This window comes from Physella acuta, unplaced genomic scaffold (assembly GCF_028476545.2).
Source record: "Physella acuta isolate Inbredline_101_S28 unplaced genomic scaffold, ASM2847654v3 ptg001237l, whole genome shotgun sequence".
Taxonomy (NCBI): domain Eukaryota; kingdom Metazoa; phylum Mollusca; class Gastropoda; family Physidae; genus Physella; species Physella acuta.
Window position 1 is genome coordinate 95598 of NW_026732753.1, and position 22492 is coordinate 118089.

Here is a 22492-nt window from a genome sequence, read left to right on the forward strand (position 1 = left end):
CTGTCTCACCTTCATGACTGTCTCACCTTCAGGACCGTCTCACCTTCATGCCTGTCTCACCTTCATGACTGTCTCACCTTCACGAGTGTCTCACTTTCATGACTGTCTCACCTTCATGTCTGTCTCACTTTCATGAGTGTCTCACCTTCATGACCGCCTCACCTTCACGAGTGTCTCACCTTCATGACTGTCTCACCTTCATGACTGTCTCACCTTCATGACTGTCTCACCTTCATGACTGTCTCACCTTCAGGACCGTCTCACCTTCATGCCTGTCTCACCTTCATGCCTGTCTCACCTTCATGACTCACCTTCACGAGTGTCTCACTTTCATGACTGTCTCACCTTCATGTCTGTCTCACCTTCATGAGTGTCTCACCTTCATGAGTGTCTCACCTTCATGACCGTCTCACCTTCATGAGTGTCTCACCTTCATGACCGCCTCACCTTCACGAGTGTCTCACCTTCATGACTGTCTCACCTTCATGACTGTCTCACCTTCATGACTGTCTCACCTTCATGACTGTCTCACCTTCAGGACCGTCTCACCTTCATGCCTGTCTCACCTTCATGCCTGTCTCACCTTCATGACTGTCTCACCTTCACGAGTGTCTCACTTTCATGACTGTCTCACCTTCATGTCTGTCTCACCTTCATGAGTGTCTCACCTTCATGAGTGTCTCACCTTCATGACCGTCTCACCTTCATGACCGTCTCACCTTCATGACAGTCTCACCTTCATGGCCGTCTCACCTTCAAAACTGTCTCACCTTCATGACAGTCTCACCTTCATGCCCGTCTCACCTTAACGAGTGTCTCACCTTCATGACCGTCTCACATTCAAGACAATCTCAACTTAATGACTGTCTCACCTTCATGAGAGTCTCACCTTCATGACCGTCTCACCTTCATGCCTGTCTCACCTTCATGCCTGTCTCACCTTCATGACTGTCTCACCCTCATGACTGTCTCACCTTCATGCCTGTCTCACCTTAATGACTGTCTCACCTTCATGCCTGTCTCACCTTCATGACTGTCTCACCTTCATGACTGTCTCACTTTCATGCCTGTCTCACCTTCATGACCGTCTCACCTTCATGCATATCTCACCTTCATGCCTGTCTCACCTTCACGACAGTCTCACCTTCTTGACAGTCTCACCTTCTTGACCGTCTCACCTTCATGACAGTCTCACCTTTATAAGTGTCTCACTTCTATGACTGTCTCACCTCTATGACTGTCTCACCTCTATGACTGTCTCACCTTATAAGTGTCTCACCTCTATGACTGTCTCACCTCTATGACTGTCTCACCTCTATGACTGTCTCACCTCTATAACTGTCTCACCTCTATTACTGTCTCACCTCTATGACTGTCTCATCTCCATGACTGTCTCACCTCCATGACTGTCTCACCTCTATGACTGTCTCACCTCTATAACTGTCTCACCTCTATGACTGTCTCACCTCTATGACTGTCTCATCTCCATGACTGTCTCACCTCTATGACTGTCTCACCTTATAATCATGACCGTCTCACCTCCATGACTGTCTCACCTCTATGACTTTCTCACCTCTATGACTGTCTCACCTCTATGACTGTCTCACCTCTATGACTGTCTCACCTTATAATCATGACCGTCTCACCTCCATGACTGTCTCACCTCTATGACTGTCTCACCTCTATGACTGTCTCACCTCTATGACTGTCTCACCTCTATGACTGTCTCACCTCTATGACTGTCTCACCTCTATGACTGTCTCACCTCTATGACTGTCTCATCTCCATGACTGTCTCACCTTATAATCCTGACCGTCTCACCGCCATGACTGTCTCACCTCCATGACTATCTCACGTCTACGACTGTCTCACCTCTATGACTGTCTCGCCTCTATGACTGTCTCACCTCTACGACTGTCTCACCTCTATGACTGTCTCACCTCTATGACTGTCTCACCTCTATGACTGTCTCACCTCTATGACCGTCTCACCTCTATGACTGTCTCACCGCCATGACTGTCTCACCTCCATGACTGTCTCACCTCTATGACTGTCTCACCTCTATGACTGTCTCATCTCCATGACTGTCTCACCTTATAATCATGACCGTCTCACCGCTATGACCGTCTCACCTCCATGACTGTCTCACCTTCATGACTGTTTGGTTGTTTGTGTGTTAGAGTTAAACAACCACAGTTAATCATTAGTTTGAATTGGGTCTGGTACACCAGACTTTACCCCGCCCTGTTTTCCCACTTGACCCCCACCCTCCCCTTCCCCCATATTTCTAGTGAAAGACGCCAGATAAAACTTTGTTACGGGGCTCCAGTGGATCGAGTTATCGCCCCGTTGAGTTGCACACTTGAGCAGGAGTGATCTTCCCTTGTTGGCTGGAGTTGCGGGACTTGTCGCGCGATGCTCGCAGTCAGGTCTGGGTAGCCTCCCCACCATCGGATTGGCTGAAGGCTCTGCAGCTAGGCTCCGCCCTGTGCAGTGATTGATGGGGCACACAGCGCGCGCTGCACCTGAGCCGACCAAAGCTGCCTTTTAATCCGAGCGATTCACATCAGCTGTGGGATAAGTTACCACACCGTGGGACTGATACGTTGGGCACAGCATCAAAGTTATAACTGTCTTATTTCTGTGGACATTTTTTTTTGCCAAGTGGATTCTGGGTATCAAATAGGAAGTGACTCCAGCTTGTGTTGGTTTATGTGTATTATGGTCAAGAGTTTTATCGTCCAACCGCTTTCTTCGATATCATTGGATAGCATCAGACAACGGTAAGAACATTACTCGTCGTATCATGCGTTAGACGTAGCGCAAGGTCTAGTTGCTATAGTTACAGTAAGGTCTGTTTGACATTTCATAACACTGTGATCTTGGTGTTGTTCTTTAGGCCAACATACAGCTATATGTGGTCGAGTATTTAGACCAACATACAGTTTTATGTTGTTGGGTCTTTAGGTCAACATACAGCTATATGCAGTCGAGTCTTTAGGTCAACATACAGCTATATATGGTCGGGTCTTTAGGTCAACATACAGCTATATGTGGTCGGGTCTTTAGGCCAGTGGTCAGTTCTTTAGGCCAACATACAGCTATATGTGGTCGAGTCTTTAGACCAACATACAGCTATATGCGGTCGAGTCTTTAGGTCAACATACAGCTATATGTGTTCAGGTCTTTAGGCCAACATACAGCTATATGTGGTCAGGTCTTTAGGCCAACATACAGCTATATGTGGTCGGGTCTTTAGGTCAACATACAGCTATATGTGGTCAGAGTTTCTTCCAGGCATCTCTTCGGGGGGGCGAAGCCCCCCCGAAAAATTTTTACCGCCCCCCCGAACGAAATGAAATTTATATAATTTATATAGAAAATATATACTTTTAACAGTGTCAGCCCCCCCGAAGAAAGTTTACCGCCCCCCCGAAGATTTCAAGTGCCCCCCCGGAGAAAAAAGTCTGGAAGAAACACTGTATGTGGTCAGGTCTTTAGGCCAACATACAGCTATATGTGGTCGGGTCTTTAGGTCAACATACAGCTATATGTGGTCGGGTCTTTAGACCAACATACAGCTATATGTGGTCGAGTCTTTAGGCCAGTGGTCAGTTCTTTAGGCCAACATACAGCTATATGTGGTGGGGTGCACCTTTTTTACATGATTATTCATTAGGACCCCCCCCCCCCCACCCATGTGTCCATGAATCACTCCCATAGATGACGACATAGTTTACACAACGTAGATCTAGATCTACCAGTCTATGAGTTCAATAGCAAGGGAAAAAAATGAAATTTTTTTTTTCTCATGGCTACTCACCTTTTCTCTCTCGCTCTCTCCCCCACACCCCCCCCCCCCTCCCCAACCCTACTTCAACTAATACCCCTCCCCGTCCTTGTGCGGTCTATAAATAACTTATTATAGTCACTAGCGTAGCTGCTGATAGCAAGAAATGATCAGTTGTTTCCCTTGTTGGGTCGGCCGTAGAGTGGTAGAGTTGTGCCCCTGTCTGAGCGATTAGCGCGATTCTCTCCCGTGGCTTTTCTGGGTCAGTCCGGGCCAGGCATTAACACATTCAGGTCATTGGCCTGACGGCTGGTCAAATGACCGCTGGTCAGGTCAAGATCGTGTGTCGTCTAATTAGCCGGAAAATTAAACTTATCTGGTGCTAGAGCTCGATAATGCGTGACACGTCGTTAGATGGACATTGGTCAGCGGCAATGACGTGTGTTGGTCAGCGGCAATGATGTGTGTTGGACTTTTTGTATTTGGTGAATAGGCCGATCTTCTGTCTACGTTGTAAAGGACTGAAGGCCGATCTTTTGTCCAGCTTGTAGAGGCATAAAGGCCAGCGTAAGAAAAAGCTGCATGTTTTTTTACGCAGAGGCGTAGCGAGGGTTGGGCGGGGGGCGGACCGCAGCGGGTGACACTATTTAGGGGGTGACACCAAGGCAAAAAAATTGCAAAATGTTATGAAGAAAAATGCTTTTTTACCAGTTCCATTAATGATTAATTTTACTTAAGTAGCCTTTATTAAAAGGGGTGGGGTGACAGCATGACATAAACGCGCTAACTATAGAGAAAACAATGCTACATCCAACTATATTAACAGACTAAAGATAAAGATATTTACTCTTTAGTCGGCAGTGATAAAAGCTTATACACATACATGTACGCGTATGTGGTATATATTTAAATTATAGGCTAAACTGATGTAAATAAAGAAATCACAGTCGTCCTCACAAAGGTATCGTTCAATCAATATATCGATTCCATTAAGACATCGATACTATGAAGACACTCATCCCATAAAGATCCGTTGACCTTGGGGTAATTGAGATGGTGGTTTACAAGGTGTTGGTTGACCAATGGGGTACCCAGGGGGTAACTGAGATTCAACTGTAGAGGCTACACGCCAAGAGTGAGTTCCCCCTGAGTTGTATACTGGTACTGCTTATATCCATGCCGTGACAGCGACGTTATAGTGTTGTGCGACAAGTGACACATCAGTCACAACTGACACGACAAGAGCCACGGGCTAGACTGCCTCTAAACAAATCACCGGAACAATTCTTGAATCCGTTACGTTCATCCGCTTTTTATCAGCTGGTTTTACCACGTGCTGTGGAATCTAGAAGATTCTATCGCAGACGTGGGTGTACGAGCCGGTTCAATGTCTCGACTTTATGTGATTGATTGCACGTGACTAACGACACCATTGATACATTTCGATTGTCAGAAAGTTTGTTTTAGTGTTGTTAAAAATTCATCGTCAGAGAGAAACGATGATAATTACTTCAGTAGTGAACAGACTCACAACATAACATACCCAACACAATTATCTTTAGTATCACATAAATGGCACAACATAACACAATTAACACAATAAGCTTGAAAAGTTGGTTCCAAATGCTTGTTGCCAGAGATTATATCTTTCAACCAAAATTGAATCTTTTATAACATTTGTGAAATAATTACAAAATAACTTCCGGTTTTATTAAGGCTAGAAATATTCAACAGCTAATTACAGGTAATATAATAGTAATTTAGCTAACACTTTTTTGTTAAATTTGTATTGGTAGAGTCAGTGTGTTGTGGTGATAGGGGATGTTATAGTGTTCAATCTAAATAAACTTCAAGGTTAAAGCGGTAATTTTTTAATATTTGAGTTGATAAAATAATTCTAAACGGCTTTTCAACGGCTTATATTAAATACAAAAAAGAAAAAAAAAGAAGAAAAAAAAAGTGAAATCGATGTTTCTCAAACAGCTTAATTTTTTTTAAATATAACTATTATTTTAGAGGTGTGTGTAGCGTTGACCAGCTAGTGATTGTGTGTAGCGTTGACCAGCTACTGATTGTGTAGCGTTGACCAGCTAATGATTGTGTATAGCGTTGACCAGCTACTGATTGTGTGTAGCGTTGACCAGCTACTCATTGTGTGTAGCGTTGATCAGCTACTGATTGAGTTGTGTAGCGTTTACCAGCTAATGATTGTGTGTAGCGTTGACCAGCTAATGATTGTGTGTAGCGTTGACCAGCTAATGATTGTGTGTAGCGTTGACCAGCTAATGATTGTGTGTAGCGTTGTCCAGCTACTGATTGAGTTGTGTAGCATTGACCAGCTACTGATTGTGTAGCGTTGACCAGCTACTGATTGTGTGTAGCGTTGACCCGCTACTGATTGAGTTGTGTAGCATTGACCAGCTACTGATTGTGTAGCGTTGACCAGTGGCGTAGCGAGGTCGGGTGTCACCCGGTGCGGCACTTAATGGTGTCACCCCCCCCCCCCCCCCAGAGGCATAGAGACCCTTCCCATGGACAAACTTTCAAATTTTCGATTTGCACCCCCCCTCAAGTTTTCGATTTGCACCCCCCCCCCCCTCGAGTTTTTCTCTATATATTTTGCTTTTTTATGCCTTGGTGTCACCCCCCTAAATGGTGTCACCCGGTGCGGTCCGCACCCCCCGCCCCCCCCCCCCTCGCTACGCCCCTGGCGTTGACCAGCTACTGATTGTGTGTAGCGTTGACCAGCTACTGATTGTGTGTAGCGTTGATCAGCTAATGATTGTGTGTAGCGTTGATCAGCTACTGATTGTGTGTAGCGTTGACCAGCTAATGATTGTGTGTAGCGTTGACCAGCTACTGATTGTGTGTAGCGTTGACCAGCTAATGATTGTGTGTAGCGTTGATCAGCTACTGATTGTGTGTAGCGTTGACCAGCTACTGATTGTGTGTAGCGTTGACCACCTACTGATTGTGTGTAGCGTTGACCAACTACTGATAGTGTGTAGCGTTGACCAGCTGCTGATTGTGTAGCGTTGACCAACTACTGATAGTGTGTAGCGTTGACCAGCTAATGATTGTGTGTAGCGTTGACCAGCTACTAATTGTGTGTAGCGTTGACCAGCTACTGATTGAGTTGTGTAGCGTTGACCAGCTACTGATTGTGTGTAGCGTTGACCAGCTACTGATTGAGTTGTGTAGCGTTGACCAGCTACTGATTGTGTGTAGCGTTGACCAGCTACTGATTGAGTTGTGTAGCGTTGACCAGCTACTGATTGTGTGTAGCGTTGACCAGCTACTGATTGTGTGTAGCGTTGACCAACTACTGATAGTGTGTAGCGTTGACCAGCTACTGATTGAGTTGTGTAGCGTTGACCAGCTACTGATTGTGTAGCGTTGACCAGCTACTGATTGTGTGTAGCGTTGACCCGCTACTGATTGAGTTGTGTAGCATTGACCAGCTACTGATTGTGTAGCGTTGACCAGCTACTGATTGTGTGTAGCGTTGACCAGCTACTCATTGTGTGTAGCGTTGACCAGCTACTGATTGAGTTGTGTAGCGTTTACCAGCTAATGATTGTGTGTAGCGTTGACCAGCTAATGATTGTGTATAGCGTTGACCAGCTAATGATTGTGTTTAGCGTTGACCAGCTACTGATTGAGTTGTGTAGCGTTGACCAGCTACTGATTGAGTTGTGTAGCATTGACCAGCTACTGATTGTGTAGCGTTGACCAGCTACTGATTGTGTGTAGCGTTGACCCGCTACTGATTGAGTTGTGTAGCATTGACCAGCTACTGATTGTGTAGCGTTGACCAGTGGCGTAGCGAGGTCGGGTGTCACCCGGTGCGGCACTTAATGGTGTCACCCCCCCCCCCCCCAGAGGCATAGAGACCCTTCCCAGGGACAAACTTTCAAATTTTCGATTTGCACCCCCCCCCCCCCTCAAGTTTTCGATTTGCACCCCCCCCCCCTCGAGTTTTTCTCTATATATTTTGCTTTTTTATGCCTTGGTGTCACCCCCCTAAATGGTGTCACCCGGTGCGGTCCGCACCCCCGCCCCCCCCCCCCTCGCTACGCCCCTGGCGTTGACCAGCTACTGATTGTGTGTAGCGTTGACCAGCTACTGATTGTGTGTAGCGTTGACCAGCTACTGATTGTGTGTAGCGTTGACCACCTACTGATTGTGTGTAGCGTTGACCAACTACTGATTGTGTGTAGCGTTGACCAGCTACTGATAGTGTGTAGCGTTGACCAGCTACTGATTGTGTGTAGCGTTGACCAGCTACTGATTGTGTGTAGCGTTGACCATCTGATTGTGTGTAGCGTTGACCAGCTAATGATTGTGTGTAGCGTTGACCAGCTACTAATTGTGTGTAGCGTTGACCAGCTACTGATTGAGTTGTGTAGCGTTGACCAGCTACTGATTGTGTCGCGTTGACCAGCTACTGATTGTGTGTAGCGTTCACCCGCTACTGATTGAGTTGTGTAGCATTGACCAGCTACTGATTGTGTAGCGTTGACCAGCTAATGATTGTGTGTAGCGTTGACCACCTACTGATTGTGTAGCGTTGACCATCTGATTGTGTGTAGCGTTGACCAGCTACTGATTGTGTGTAGCGTTGACCAACTACTGATAGTGTGTAGCGTTGACCAGCTACTAATTGTGTGTAGCGTTGACCAGCTACTGATTGAGTTGTGTAGCATTGACCAGCTACTGATTGTGTGTAGCGTTGACCAGCTACTGATTGTGTGTAGCGTTGACCAGCTACTGATTGTGTGTAGCGTTGACCAGCTACTGATTGTGTGTAGCGTTGACCAGCTAATGATTGTGTGTAGCGTTGACCAGCTAATGATTGTGTGTAGCGTTGACCAGCTAATGATTGTGTATAGCGTTGACCAACTACTGATAGTGTGTAGCGTTGACCAGCTACTGATTGTGTATAGCGTTGACCAACTACTAATTGTGTGTAGCGTTGACCAGCTACTGATTGAGTTGTGTAGCGTTGACCAGCTACTGATTGTGTCGCGTTGACCAGCTACTGATTGTGTGTAGCGTTCACCCGCTACTGATTGAGTTGTGTAGCATTGACCAGCTACTGATTGTGTAGCGTTGACCAGCTAATGATTGTGTGTAGCGTTGACCACCTACTGATTGTGTAGCGTTGACCATCTGATTGTGTGTAGCGTTGACCAGCTACTGATTGTGTGTAGCGTTGACCAACTACTGATAGTGTGTAGCGTTGACCAGCTACTAATTGTGTGTAGCGTTGACCAGCTACTGATTGAGTTGTGTAGCATTGACCAGCTACTGATTGTGTGTAGCGTTGACCAGCTACTGATTGTGTGTAGCGTTGACCAGCTACTGATTGTGTGTAGCGTTGACCAGCTACTGATTGTGTGTAGCGTTGACCAGCTAATGATTGTGTGTAGCGTTGACCAGCTAATGATTGTGTGTAGCGTTGACCAGCTAATGATTGTGTATAGCGTTGACCAACTACTGATAGTGTGTAGCGTTGACCAGCTACTGATTGTGTATAGAGTTGACCAACTACTGATAGTGTGTAGCGTTGACCAGCTACTGATTGTGTGTAGCGTTGACCAGCTACTGATTGAGTTGTGTAGAGTTGACCAGCTACTGATTGAGTTGTGTAGCATTGACCAGCTACTGATTGTGTAGCGTTGACCAGCTACTGATTGAGTTGTGTAGCGTTGACCAGCTACTGATTGAGTTGTGTAGCGTTGACCAGCTACTGATTGTGTAGCGTTGACCAGCTACTGATTGTGTGTAGCGTTGACCAGCTACTGATTGTGTGTAGCGTTGACCAGCTACTGATTGTGTGTAGCGTTGACCAGCTACTGATTGTGTGTAGCGTTGACCAGCTAATGATTGTGTGTAGCGTTGACCAGCTACTGATTGTGTAGCGTTGACCAAAAAAATATCGCTCCTGCCAATAGTAATTGGCCATTCACATTTATTATTACTGTTGTTTATCTCTTGGACAAAAGATCAAGATAACTTTCAAAGCGAAGGCACTAAACCATTTTGAATTTGTTTATTTCCTCAATTATAATTGAGTTTATTAAGTTTATTCAGTAGTTAATTTTAAGAGAGATTTAAAATGCAATGGTTAAAAACCAAATTTCATTTAAAAAAAGCTTTAATAACAAGCTTTTGCGTAATAATGCACTAAAAGGGAGAAAATAAATTATAGACTACTATTTAAATAACTATAAAGAAAAGCGTGGGCCTTTTTAGTATCTATTGGACACCTTTACTAATGTTTAGGAAGAGACCCACGCTTTTCTTTATAGTTATTTAAATAGTAGTCTATAATTTTTGTTTCTCCATTTTAGCTTCTCCTTTGTTATTACAGCGTTTTTTTTAATGCCATTTTTTGTAGTACTTTATATATTTTATTTAAAATGGAGTTACATGACTAAAAACCATTGCGCACCTATTGAACGTGATGACGCCCTAACAGTGTTTCTTCCAGACTTTTTTCTCCGGGGGGGCACTTGAAATCTTCGGGGGGGCGGTAAACTTTCTTCGGGGGGGCGGACACTGTTAAAAGTATATATTTTCTATATAAATTATATAAATTTCATTTCGTTCGAGGGGCGGTAAAAAATTTTCGAAGAGATGCCTGGAAGAAACTCTGCGCCCTAATGAACATGATGACGCGTGTCTAATAGAGCGGAGTAGTTGGATAATTTGGTCAAAATTTTAATTAATTCATAAAAAAATTAATTAGGCAACAAATTAAGTCAAATTGAATGTCATGATGCATTGTCTTCATGTCTTGACCCACGTACCAACTACGAACCGTATCGGTCAGTTGGAGACTGACGACAGACTGACGAGGAAGTGAGTTAAATAAAAGCTTGTAAAAAACAATCGAACACAGCAAAACCGTTTCAGTTTGGGCTTTCAAATACTTGGGGAGAAAGGGGTGGAGGGGGAGGGCTGGGAGGCGAGGTGTACTCAGTAGAAGAGGAAGTTGAGGAGGGAATACTTTTTCGAGTGACTGTCCAGTTCCTCTTATGACTCCCATGACGCCTAGCTCCTCCCACTACGTCTAGCTCATCCCATGACGCCTAGCTCCTCCCACTACGTCTAGCTCATCCCATGACGCCAAGTTCCTACCATGACGCCTAGCTCATCCCATGACGCCTAGCTCATCCCATGACGCCTAGTTCCTCCCATGACGCCTAGCCCATCCCATGACGCCTAACTCATCCCATGACGCCTAGCTCATCCCATGACGCCTAGCTCATCCCATGACTCCCATGACAAGGACTTTGTGCCAGAACGTCAACAGGTTCTCATGTTTGTAATCGAATACAATCAAATCGATCAATGTTTACTTTTGATTCCAGAAAAGTCGGGGAAACAAAACTGACCAATGAGCGCAAGCCCCGGAAGTCGAGTTGACCTCAAGTCCGGTCTGCGCTGTTCTATAATGGCCAAGAGACGAGCGCAGGGGTTGGCTGATATTAAGCCGGAATTTAACCGGCAAGAACCGGTGGAGGTAAGACTGTTTAACTTCAGTGGTGGGTGGAAGTGGTCAATTAGTCAGTGATGGATGGAAGTGGTCAGTTAGTCAGTGGTGGGTGGAAGTGGTCAGTTAGTCAGTGGTGGGTGGAAGTGGTCAGTTAGTCAGTGGTGGGTGGAAGTGGTCAGTTAGTCAGTGATGGATGGAAGTGGTCAGTTAGTCAGTTAGTCAGTGGTGGGTGGAAGTGGTCAGTTAGTCAGTGGTGGGTGGAAGTGGTCAGTTAGTCAGTGGTGGGTGGAAGTGGTCAGTTAGTCAGTGATGGATGGAAGTGGTCAGTTAGTCAGTTAGTCAGTGGTGGGTGGAAGTGGTCAGTTAGTCAGTGGTGGGTGGAAGTGGTCAGTTAGTCAGTGATGGATGGAAGTGGTCAGTTAGTCAGTGATGGATGGAAGTGGTCAGTTAGTCAGTGGTGGATGGAAGTGGTCAGTTAGTCAGTGGTGGATGGAAGTGGTCAGTTAGTCAGTTAGTCAGTGGTGGGTGGAAGTGGTCAGTTAGTCAGTGATGGATGGAAGTGGTCAGTTAGTCAGTGATGGATGGAAGTGGTCAGTTAGTCAGTGGTGGATGGAAGTGGTCAGTTAGTCAGTTAGTCAGTGGTGGGTGGAAGTGGTCAGTTAGTCAGTGATGGATGGAAGTGGTCAGTTAGTCAGTGATGGATGGAAGTGGTCAGTTAGTCAGTGGTGGGTGGAAGTGGTCAGTTAGTCAGTGGTGGGTGGAAGTGGTCAGTTAGTCAGTGATGGATGGAAGTGGTCAGTTAGTCAGTGGTGGGTGGAAGTGGTCAGTTAGTCAGTGATGGATGGAAGTGGTCAGTTAGTCAGTGATGGATGGAAGTGGTCAGTTAGTCAGTGGTGGATGGAAGTGGTCAGTTAGTCAGTGGTGGATGGAAGTGGTCAGTTAGTCAGTTAGTCAGTGGTGGGTGGAAGTGGTCAGTTAGTCAGTGATGGATGGAAGTGGTCAGTTAGTCAGTGGTGGATGGAAGTGGTCAGTTAGTCAGTTAGTCAGTGGTGGGTGGAAGTGGTCAGTTAGTCAGTGGTGGGTGGAAGTGGTCAGTTAGTCAGTGATGGATGGAAGTGGTCAGTTAGTCAGTGGTGGATGGAAGTGGTCAGTTAGTCAGTTAGTCAGTGATGGGTGGAAGTGGTCAGTTAGTCAGTTAGTCAGTGGTGGGTGGAAGTGGTCAGTTAGTCAGTTAGTCAGTGGTGGGTGGAAGTGGTCAGTTAGTCAGTTAGTCAGTGATGGATGGAAGTGGTCAGTTAGTCAGTTAGTCAGTGGTGGGTGGAAGTGGTCAGTTAGTCAGTGGTGGTGGAAGTGGTCAGTTAGTCAGTGAAAGGTGGAAGTGGTCAGTTAGTCAGTGGTGGGTGGAAGTGGTCAGTTAGTCAGTGGTGGATGGAAGTGGTCAGTTAGTCAGTGGTGGGTGGAAGTGGTCAGTTAGTCAGTGGTGGGTGGAAGTGGTCAGTTAGTCAGTGGTGGATGGAAGTGGTCAGTTAGTCAGTCAGTGGTGGGTGGAAGTGGTCAGTTAGTCAGTGGTGGGTGGAAGTGGTCAGTTAGTCAGTGATGGGTGGAAGTGGTCACTTAGTCAGTGATGGATGGAAGTGGTCAGTTAGTCAGTGGTGGATGGAAGTGGTCAGTTAGTCAGTTAGTGATGGGTGGAAGTGGTCGGTTAGTCAGTTGTGTGTTTGAAGTTGTCATTTAGTTAATTGTGGAAGTGACTGATGACTGATATGTCATATTTGCCCTGCGACTGATGTGTCATATTTGCCCTGTGTCTGATGTGTCATATTTGCCCTGCGACTGATGTGTCATATTTGCCCTGCGACTGATGTGTCATATTTGCCCTGCGACTGATGTGTCATATTTGCCCTGTGACTGATGTGTCATATTTGTCCTGCGACTGATGTGTCATATTTGCCCTGTGTCTGATGTGTCATATTTGCCCTGTGTCTGATGTGTCATATTTGCCCTGCGACTGATGTGTCATATTTGCCCTGCGACTGATGTGTCATATTTGCCCTGCGGCTGATGTGTCATATTTGCCCTGCGACTGATGTGTCATATTTGCCCTGCGACTGATGTGTCATATTTGCCCTGCGACTGATGTGTCATATTTGCCCTGCGACTGATGTGTCATATTTGCCCGTGACAGATGAGCCCTGAGGAGAGAGAGAAGAGAGAGAGACGGAGAGAACAGAACAGACGGGCGGCTCAGCGATGTCGGACAAAGAAAAGAATGAACCAGTTCAGTGTCATTCAGGTCAGGCTTGTATATTGCTGTCCTACGTACGTCATGTCTTACGTACGTCATGTCCTATATACGTCATGTCCTACATACGTCATATCCTACATACGTCATGTCCTACATGCGTCATGTCCTACATACGTCATGTCCTACATACGTCATGTCCTACATACGTCATGTCCTACATGCGTCATGTCTTACATGCGTAATGTCCTACATGCGTCATGTCCTTAAATACGTCATGTCCTACATACGTCATGTCCTACATACGTTATGTCTTACATACGTCATGTCATGACTGTCCTACATACGTCATGTCATGGCTGTCCTACATAGCTGGCGTATACTAATTCATCCAAATGTTCCATGATCTACTTTTGTCCATCGAATGTTCCATGTTCTACTTTTGTCCGTCGAATGTTCCATGTTCTACTTTTGTCCCTCGAAAGTTCCATGTTCTGCTTTTGTTGTCTTCCCTAGAACTTTGAGAACATCTTCCAGCACAACGTGGAGCTGCGACAGGAAGTGGCCACCCTGCGGCAGGAACGTGACGGCCTGCAGAAGGTCCTGCAGGCCCTGCTAAACACCTGCACCTGTCAGAACAAAATGGCCGCCAACGTCCCGCAAAGTCACCAGCTGACGTCACTGAAACAAATGTCATTCATCCACGACCACAATCCACAGACCATCCACGACCACAATCCACAGACCATCCACGACCACAATCCACAGACCATCCACGACCACAATCCACAGACCATCCACGCTCCACCAGATACCGAGTCATCCTCTGGTTACCCAGCAGCCTTAGTTCAATCCATCCAGCACCTGGCATCCAACATCCAGCAACAGACATCCAGCGCCCATCAACAGACATCCAACATCCAGCCTAAGAAATCCATCATCCAGCATCCAACACCCGCCCCGCCTCAGGTAGAGCCCAACGAACTGTTCCCCCCAAAAGACTACCCGCCATCTTGTGCCGACCACAGGTCTTCGGGTGGCAAACGTCCAGTGTTTGCCAGCAGCGTCACGCAGATCTGCCCAGATGTTCAGGGCCCATCGGCCGTTCTATTGACTGACACGGGCAAGCCCAGCTACCCACAGCTGTGCCAGCTCTCACCAGACAAGCCCAGCTACTTACAGCTGTCAGCAGACAAGCCCAGCTACCCAAAGCTGTGCCAGCTCCTGAACTCACACACCCTCCTGACCTTGACCCCAGAATCTTACACACCTGACTCAAACTTCCTTCTGGATCCACCCACAGCGACATCACGTGATCTGTCACGTGACTTCCGCAACGCGAGCACCTCGTCAGACGGCAGTTACCATGACGACGCCACGAGTCTCCAGCAGGAGTTCCGCTCCGTGGAGGTGCCAGACCTGGACATGGATGACGTCTTTGTGGGCGGGGCTCCAGTCTATGACGTCAACAACAATGTGCCTTACGTGGCTGACACCGACCCCGCGGGGGAGGGGCTGGGGGGTGAGGAGGACGTCCTACACTACATCAGTGACGTCACGGTCACGATGGAGGACGTCGGCAGCTTCTTCAACCACATGTCGGGCGGGGACTTCGACCTCAGCGGCAGCGCCGAGTTCAACAACGACTACAGCAGCTACTAGACGTCTCACTGGCTGGGGTGTCACGGCTGGGGTGTCACGGCTGGGGTGTCACGGCTGGGGTGTCACGGCTGGGGTGTCACGGCTGGGGTGTCACGGCTGGGGTGTCACATTTTAAATCATTCATGTCATCAAACATCGCCATTACATTTCAGTATTGCTTGAATGTTCCGTGTATGTTGTGTCTGTCTCTCTGTATGTTGTGTCTGTCTCTCTGTATGTTGTGTCTGTCTCTCTGTATGTTGTGTCTGTATGCGGTGCAACTGTTTTACATGTGTACTTTGTGTTCATTGTGTGTACTTTGTACAACTGTACATTATGTGTACAATTCGTACACGCATTCACCAGCATTATGCAATCTTGGACAGCTCTCAGATGGCGTATAGTGAGAGGGGTAGTGACATTTGACCACGGTTGTGGCATTTGGCATTTGGCCACGGCAGTGACATCAGGGTAGTGACATTTGACAATGGGGTTGACATTTGAATATTGCGCTGAAAATGGACTTTGGCAGTGAACTTTGACTCTTATTATGACATTTATCTTTGTAGTGACATTTGTCTACGACAATGACATTTCACTACAGACATTTTCATTTAGGGATTATCATTCCGTAAAATTTTATTTTCATTTATATCAAATTTTCTATTCTATATTGTATTGAAAAATCATTTTTAAATTTCTATTCTATTTGAAATAAAAAAATTAAATGAACTTAGTACAGCCTGTTACATTTATATTGCACCTGTTCTGTACGTCCAGTCTACGATGCATGGGGTCGGTAATTATGGAGCGACAACTATAAGGTTCAGATTAAAAAGATTTGTTTCAAATTGTTCGATCTATGTTTGTTGAAACTGACGGAAGTTATTTCCGGTCGTTGTTCACGTGACTGTGACGTCTCGCCTGACGAGACCCAATGAACCGTGACGTCATGACGTCTCGCCTGACGACACCCAATGAACTGTGACGAAGTTGGTTGTACCAGAGGGGGGCAACCTGTCATGCGCAGTACGTGTATGTGGGGCTACAAGCTGTATGGCTATTGGGCGTGAAGTCATATGGTATGCAGGTGTAGGGTCAGATGGCTGGGGTCAATGTCTACAGGTATTGGGACAGATGGCCTGCAGGTGTGGGGTCAGATGGTCTACAGGTGTGGTCAGATGGCCTACAGGTGGGGTCAGATGGTCTTCAGGTGTGGTCAGATGGTCTACAGGTGTGGTCAGATGGCCTAAAGGTGTGGGGTCAGATGGTCTACAGGTGTGGGGTCAGATGGTCTACAGGTGGGGTCAGATGGTCTACAGGTGTGGTCAGATGGCCTATAGGTGTGGGTCAGATGGCCTACAAGTGTGAGGTCAGATGGCCTACAGGTGTGGTCAGATGGCCTACAGGTGTGGGGTCAGATGGTCTACAGGTGTGGGGTCAGATGGCCAGAAGGTGTGGGTTCAGATGGCCAGAAGGTGTGGGGTCAGATGGCCTACAGGTGTGGGGTCAGATGGCCTACAAGTGGGGTCAGATGGTCTTCAGGTGTGGTCAGATGGTCTACAGGTGTGGTCAGATGGCCTAAAGGTGTGGGGTCAGATGGCCTTCAGGTGTGTGGTCAGATGGCCTACAGGTGTGGGGTCAGATGGCCTACAGGTGTGGGGTCAGATGGCCTACAGGTGTGGGGTCAGATGGCCTACAGGTGTGGTCAGATGACCTACAGGTGTGGGGTCAGATGGCCCACAGGTGTGGGGTCATATGGTCTACAGGTGTGGGTTCAGATGGCCTACAGGTATGGGGTCAGATGGTCTACAGGTGTGGGGTCAGATGGCCAGAAGGTGTGGTCAGATGGCCTACAGGTGTGGTCAGATGGTCTACAGGTGTGGTCAGATGGCCTAAAGGTGTGGGGTCAGATGGACTACAGGTGTGGGGTCAGATGGTCTACAGGTGTGGGGTCAGATGGTCTACAGGTGTGGGGTCAGATGGCCAGAAGGTGTGGTCAGATGGCCTACAGGTGTGGTCAGATGGTCTACAGGTGTGGTCAGATGGCCTAAAGGTTTGGGGTCAGATGGTCTACAGGTGTGGGGTCAGATGGCCAGAAGGTGTGGTCAGATGGCCTACAGGTGTGGTCAGATGGTCTACAGGTGTGGTCAGATGGCCTAAAGGTTTGGGGTCAGATGGTCTACAGGTGTGGGGTCAGATGGCCAGAAGGTGTGGTCAGATGGCCTACAGGTGTGGTCAGATGGTCTACAGGTGTGGTCAGATGGCCTACAGGTGTGGGGTCAGATGGTCTACAGGTGTGGGGTCAGATGGCCAGAAGGTGTGGTCAGATGGCCTACAGGTGTGGTCAGATGGTCTACAGGTGTGGTCAGATGGCCTAAAGGTTTGGGGTCAGATGGTCTACAGGTGTGAGGTCAGATGGTCTACAGGTGTGGGGTCAGATGGCCTACAGGTGTGGTCAGATGGTCTACAGGTGTGGTCAGATGGTCTACAGGTGTGGGGTCAGATGGTCTACAGGTGTGGGTTCAGATGGCCTACAGGTGTGGGGTCAAATGGCCAGAAGGTGTGGGTTCAGATGACCAGAAGGTGTGGGGTCAGATGGCCTACAGGTGTGGGGTCAGATGGCCTACAGGTGTGGGGTCAGATGGCCAGAAGGTGTGGGTTCAGATGGCCAGAAGGTGTGGGGTCAGATGGCCTACAGGTGTGGGGTCAGATGGTCTACAGGTGTGGGTTCAGATGGCCTACAGGTGTGGGTTCAGATGGCCAGAAGGTGTGGTCAGATGGCCTACAGGTGTGGTCAGATGGTCTACAGGTGTGGTCAGATGGCCTAAAGGTGTGGGGTCAGATGGTCTACAAGTGTGGGGTCAGATGGTCTACAGGTGTGGGGTCAGATGGTCTACAGGTGTGGGGTCAGATGGTCTACAGGTGTGGGGTCAGATGGTCTACAGGTGTGGGGTCAGATGGTCTACAGGTGTGGGGTCAGATGGTCTACAGGTGTGGGGTCAGATGGTCTACAGGTGTGGGTTCAGATGGTCTACAGGTGTGGGGTCAGATGGTCTACAGGTGTGGGGTCAGATGGTCTACAGGTGTGGGGTCAGATGGTCTACAGGTGTGGGTTCAGATGGCCAGAAGGTGTGGGGTCAGATGGCCTACAGGTGTGGGTTCAGATGGCCAGAAGGTGTGGGGTCAGATGGCCTACAGGTGTGGTCAGATGGTCTACAGGTGTGGGGTCAGATGGTCTATAGGTGTGGGTTCAGATGGCCAGAAGGTGTGGGGTCAGATGGCCAGAAGGTGGGGTCAGATGGCCTTCAGGTGTGGGGTCAGATGGCCTACAGGTGTGGGGTCAGATGGCCTACAGGTGTGGGGTCATATGGTCTACAGGTGTGGGTTCAGATGGCCTACAGGTGTGGGGTCAGATGGCCAGAAGGTGGGGTCAGATGGCCTTCAGGTGTGTGGTCAGATGGTCTACAGGTGTGGTCAGATGGTCTACAGGTGTGGGGTCAGATGGCCTACAGGTGTGGTCAGATGGTCTACAGGTGTGGGGTCAGATGGTCTACAGGTGTGGGTTCAGATGGCCAGAAGGTGTGGGGTCAGATGGCCTACAGGTGTGGGTTCAGATGGCCAGAAGGTGTGGGGTCAGATGGCCTACATGTGTGGTCAGATGGTCTACAGGTGTGGGGTCAGATGGTCTATAGGTGTGGGTTCAGATGGCCAGAAGGTGTGGGGTCAGATGGCCAGAAGGTGGGGTCAGATGGCCTTCAGGTGTGGGGTCAGATGGCCTACAGGTGTGGGGTCAGATGGCCTACAGGTGTGGGGTCAGATGGTCTACAGGTGTGGGTTCAGATGGCCTACAGGTGTGGGGTCAGATGGCCAGAAGGTGGGGTCAGATGGCCTTCAGGTGTGTGGTCAGATGGTCTACAGGTGTGGTCAGATGGCCTACAGGTGTGGTCAGATGGCCTACAGGTGTGGTCAGATGGCCTACAGGTGTGGGGTCAGATGGCCTACAGGTGTGGGGTCAGATGGTCTACAGGTGTGGTCAGATGGCTTACAGGTGTGGGGTCAGATGGCCTACGGGTGTGGGTTCAGATGGCCAGAAGGTGTGGATTCAGATGGCCTACAGGTGTGGGGTCAGATGGCCTACAGGTGTGGGGTCAGATGGTCTACAGGTGTGGTCAGATGGCCTACAGGTGTGGGGTCAGATGGCCAACAGGTGTGGTCAGATGGCCTACAGGTGTGGGGTCAGATGGCCTACAGGTGTGGGGTCAAATGGTCTACAGGTGTGGTCAGATGGCTTACAGTTGTGGGGTCAAATGGTCTACAGGTGTGGTCAGATGGCCTACAGGTGTGTGGTCAGATTGCCTACAGGTGTGGGGTCAGATGGTCTACAGGTGTGGTCAGATGGCCTACATATATGGGGTCAGATGGTCTACAGGTGTGGTCAGATGGCCTACATATATGGGGTCAGATGGCCTACAGGTGTGGGTTCAGATGGCCAGAAGGTGTGGGTTCAGATGGCCTACAGGTGTGGGGTCAGATGGTCTACAGGTGTGGTCAGATGGCTTACAGGTGTGGGGTCAGATGGTCTACAGGTGTGGGGTCAGATGGCCTACAGGTGTGGTCAGATGGTCTACAGGTGTGGTCAGATGGCTTACAGGTGTGGGGTCAGATGGTCTACAGGTGTGGGGTCAGATGGCCTACAGGTGTGGGGTCAGATGGCCTAAAGGTGTGGTCAGATGGTCTACAGGTGTGGTCAGATGGCCTAAAGGTGTGGGGTCAGATGGTCTACAGGTGTGAGGTCAGATGGTCTACAGGTGTGGGGTCAGATGGCCTACAGGTGTGGTCAGATGGTCTACAGGTGTGGTCAGATGGTCTACAGGTGTGGGGTCAGATGGTCTACAGGTGTGGGTTCAGATGGCCTACAGGTGTGGGGTCAAATGGCCAGAAGGTGTGGGTTCAGATGACCAGAAGGTGTGGGGTCAGATGGCCTACAGGTGTGGGGTCAGATGGCCTACAGGTGTGGGGTCAGATGGCCAGAAGGTGTGGGTTCAGATGGTCTACAGGTGTGGGGTCAGATGGCCTACAGGTGTGGGGTCAGATGGTCTACAGGTGTGGGGTCAGATGGTCTACAGGTGTGGGTTCAGATGGCCAGAAGGTGTGGGGTCAGATGGCCTACAGGTGTGGGTTCAGATGGCCAGAAGGTGTGGGGTCAGATGGCCTACAGGTGTGGTCAGATGGTCTACAGGTGTGGGGTCAGATGGTCTACAGGTGTGGGTTCAGATGGCCAGAAGGTGTGGGGTCAGATGGCCTACAGGTGTGGGGTCAGATGGCCTACAGGTGTGGGGTCAGATGGCCAGAAGGTGTGGGGTCAGATGGCCTACAGGTGTGGTCAGATGGTCTACAGGTGTGGGGTCAGATGGTCTACAGGTGTGGTCAGATGGCCTAAAGGTGTGGGGTCAGATGGCCTACAGGTGTGGGGTCAGATGGCCAGAAGGTGTGGGGTCAGATGGCCAGAAGGTGTGGGGTCAGATGGCCTACAGGTGTGGTCAGATGGTCTACAGGTGTGGGGTCAGATGGTCTACAGGTGTGGGGTCAGATGGCCTACAGGTGTGGGGTCAGATGGCCAGAAGGTGTGGGGTCAGATGGCCTACAGGTGTGGTCAGATGGTCTACAGGTGTGGGGTCAGATGGTCTACAGGTGTGGTCAGATGGCCAGAAGGTGTGGGGTCAGATGGCCTACAGGTGTGGGGTCAGATGGCCAGAAGGTGTGGGGTCAGATGGCCTACAGGTGTGGTCAGATGGTCTACAGGTGTGGGGTCAGATGGTCTACAGGTGTGGTCAGATGGCCTACAGGTGTGGGGTCAGATGGCCAGAAGGTGGGGTCAGATGGCCTTCAGGTGTGTGGTCAGATGGTCTACAGGTGTGGTCAGATGGTCTACAGGTGTGTGGTCAGATGGCCTACAGGTGTGGTCAGATGGCCTACAGGTGTGGGGTCAGATGGCCTACAGGTGTGGGGTCAGATGGTCTACAGGTGTGGTCAGATGGCTTACAGGTGTGGGTTCAGATGGCCTACAGGTGTGGGGTCAGATGGCCTGTAGGTGTGGGGTCAGATGGCCTACATGTGTGGGGTTAGATGGCCTACAGGTGTGGTCAGATGGCCTACAGGTGTGGGGTCAGATGGCCTAAAGGTGTGGTCAGATGGCCTACAGGTGAGGGGTCAGATGGCCTACCGGTGTGGTCAGATGGCCTACAGGTGTGGTTCAGATGGTCAGAAGGTGTGGGTTCAGATGGCCTACAGGTGTGGTCAGATGGCCTACAGGTGTGGGGTCAGATGACCTACAGGTGTGGTCAGATGGCCTACAGGTGTGGGTTCAGATGGCCTACAGGTGTGGTCAGATGGCCTACAGGTGTGGTCAGATGGCCTATATATATGGGGTCAGATGGCCTACAGGTGTGGTCAGATGGCCTACAGGTGGGGTCAGATGGCCTACAGGTGTGGTCAGATGGCCTACAGGTGTGGGGTCAGATGGTCTACAGGTGTGGGGTCAGATGGTCTACAGGTGTGGTCAGATGGCCTACAGGTGTGGTCAGATGGCCTACAGGTGTGGGGTCAGATGGCCTACAGGTGTGGGGTCAGATGGCCTACAGGTGGGGTCAGATGGCCTACAGGTGTGGTCAGATGGCCTACAGGTGGGGTCAGATGGCCTACAGGTGTGGGGTCAGATGGCCTACAGGTGTGGGGTCAGATGGCCTACAGGTGTGGTCAGATGGCCTACAGGTGTGGGGTCAGATGGTCTACAGGTGTGGTCAGATGGCCTACAGGTGTGGGGTCAAATGGCCTACCGGTGTGGGGTCAGATGGCCTACATATATGGGGTCAGATGGCCTACAGGTGTGGGGTCAAATGGTCTACAGGTGTGGTCAGATGGCCTACAGGTGTGGGGTCAGATGTTGCTCTCTGGCCTTAATGTGTTGGATAAAAAATAAAAGCTGTCCCTTGAATAACGTAGGTATTGAACACGTTTATCATTCATCTGTTTATGCTGTTCATCAATTATTTTTTTTTTGTAAATTGATGTTTTCACGCGATGTAGTCGAAAACAATACCTAACTTTAGCTCTATTTAGATCTAATCCTTAACCTCGCAGATAAAAACGGATGAAAATGTGTAACATATGCTTTTGTATTCGTGCACCATATTAAATATTTTTTTCTAGTACTTTGACCCAGATGTGGCATGGAGTTACTGCCCCTAACTTAGCAAGTTGTAACAGAAAACTCGAGTGAATGCCCCTGATGTCTTCCCCTGTAGAAAGTGGC

At 48.9% G+C, this 22492-nt stretch overlaps 1 protein-coding gene across 1 annotated transcript; it reads left to right on the forward strand.

Annotated features, from left to right (window-relative positions):
• Positions 1 to 2560: 2560 nt before the first annotated feature.
• LOC131957405 (protein c-Fos) lies at positions 2561 to 15866 on the forward strand. Its single transcript, XM_059322199.1, has 4 exons — positions 2561 to 2783; positions 11170 to 11321; positions 13480 to 13587; positions 14053 to 15866. Exons 2-4 carry the CDS (start codon positions 11196 to 11198, stop codon positions 15196 to 15198), a joined length of 1380 nt encoding a protein of 459 aa, XP_059178182.1. The 5' UTR covers positions 2561 to 2783; positions 11170 to 11195; the 3' UTR covers positions 15199 to 15866.
• Positions 15867 to 22492: the final 6626 nt, after the last annotated feature.

What these genes read in the sequence shown, in the direction of transcription:
- LOC131957405 (XM_059322199.1), top strand. Translation starts at nt 11,196, where the DNA reads ATGAGCGCAAGCCCCGGAAGTCGAGTTGACCTCAAGTCCGGTCTGCGC. An exon ending in ACCGGCAAGAACCGGTGGAG is followed by an intron (nt 11,322 to 13,479) that starts GTAAGACTGTTT and finishes TGCCCGTGACAG; the next exon opens with ATGAGCCCTGAGGAGAGAGA. An exon ending in ACCAGTTCAGTGTCATTCAG is followed by an intron (nt 13,588 to 14,052) that starts GTCAGGCTTGTA and finishes TGTCTTCCCTAG; the next exon opens with AACTTTGAGAACATCTTCCA.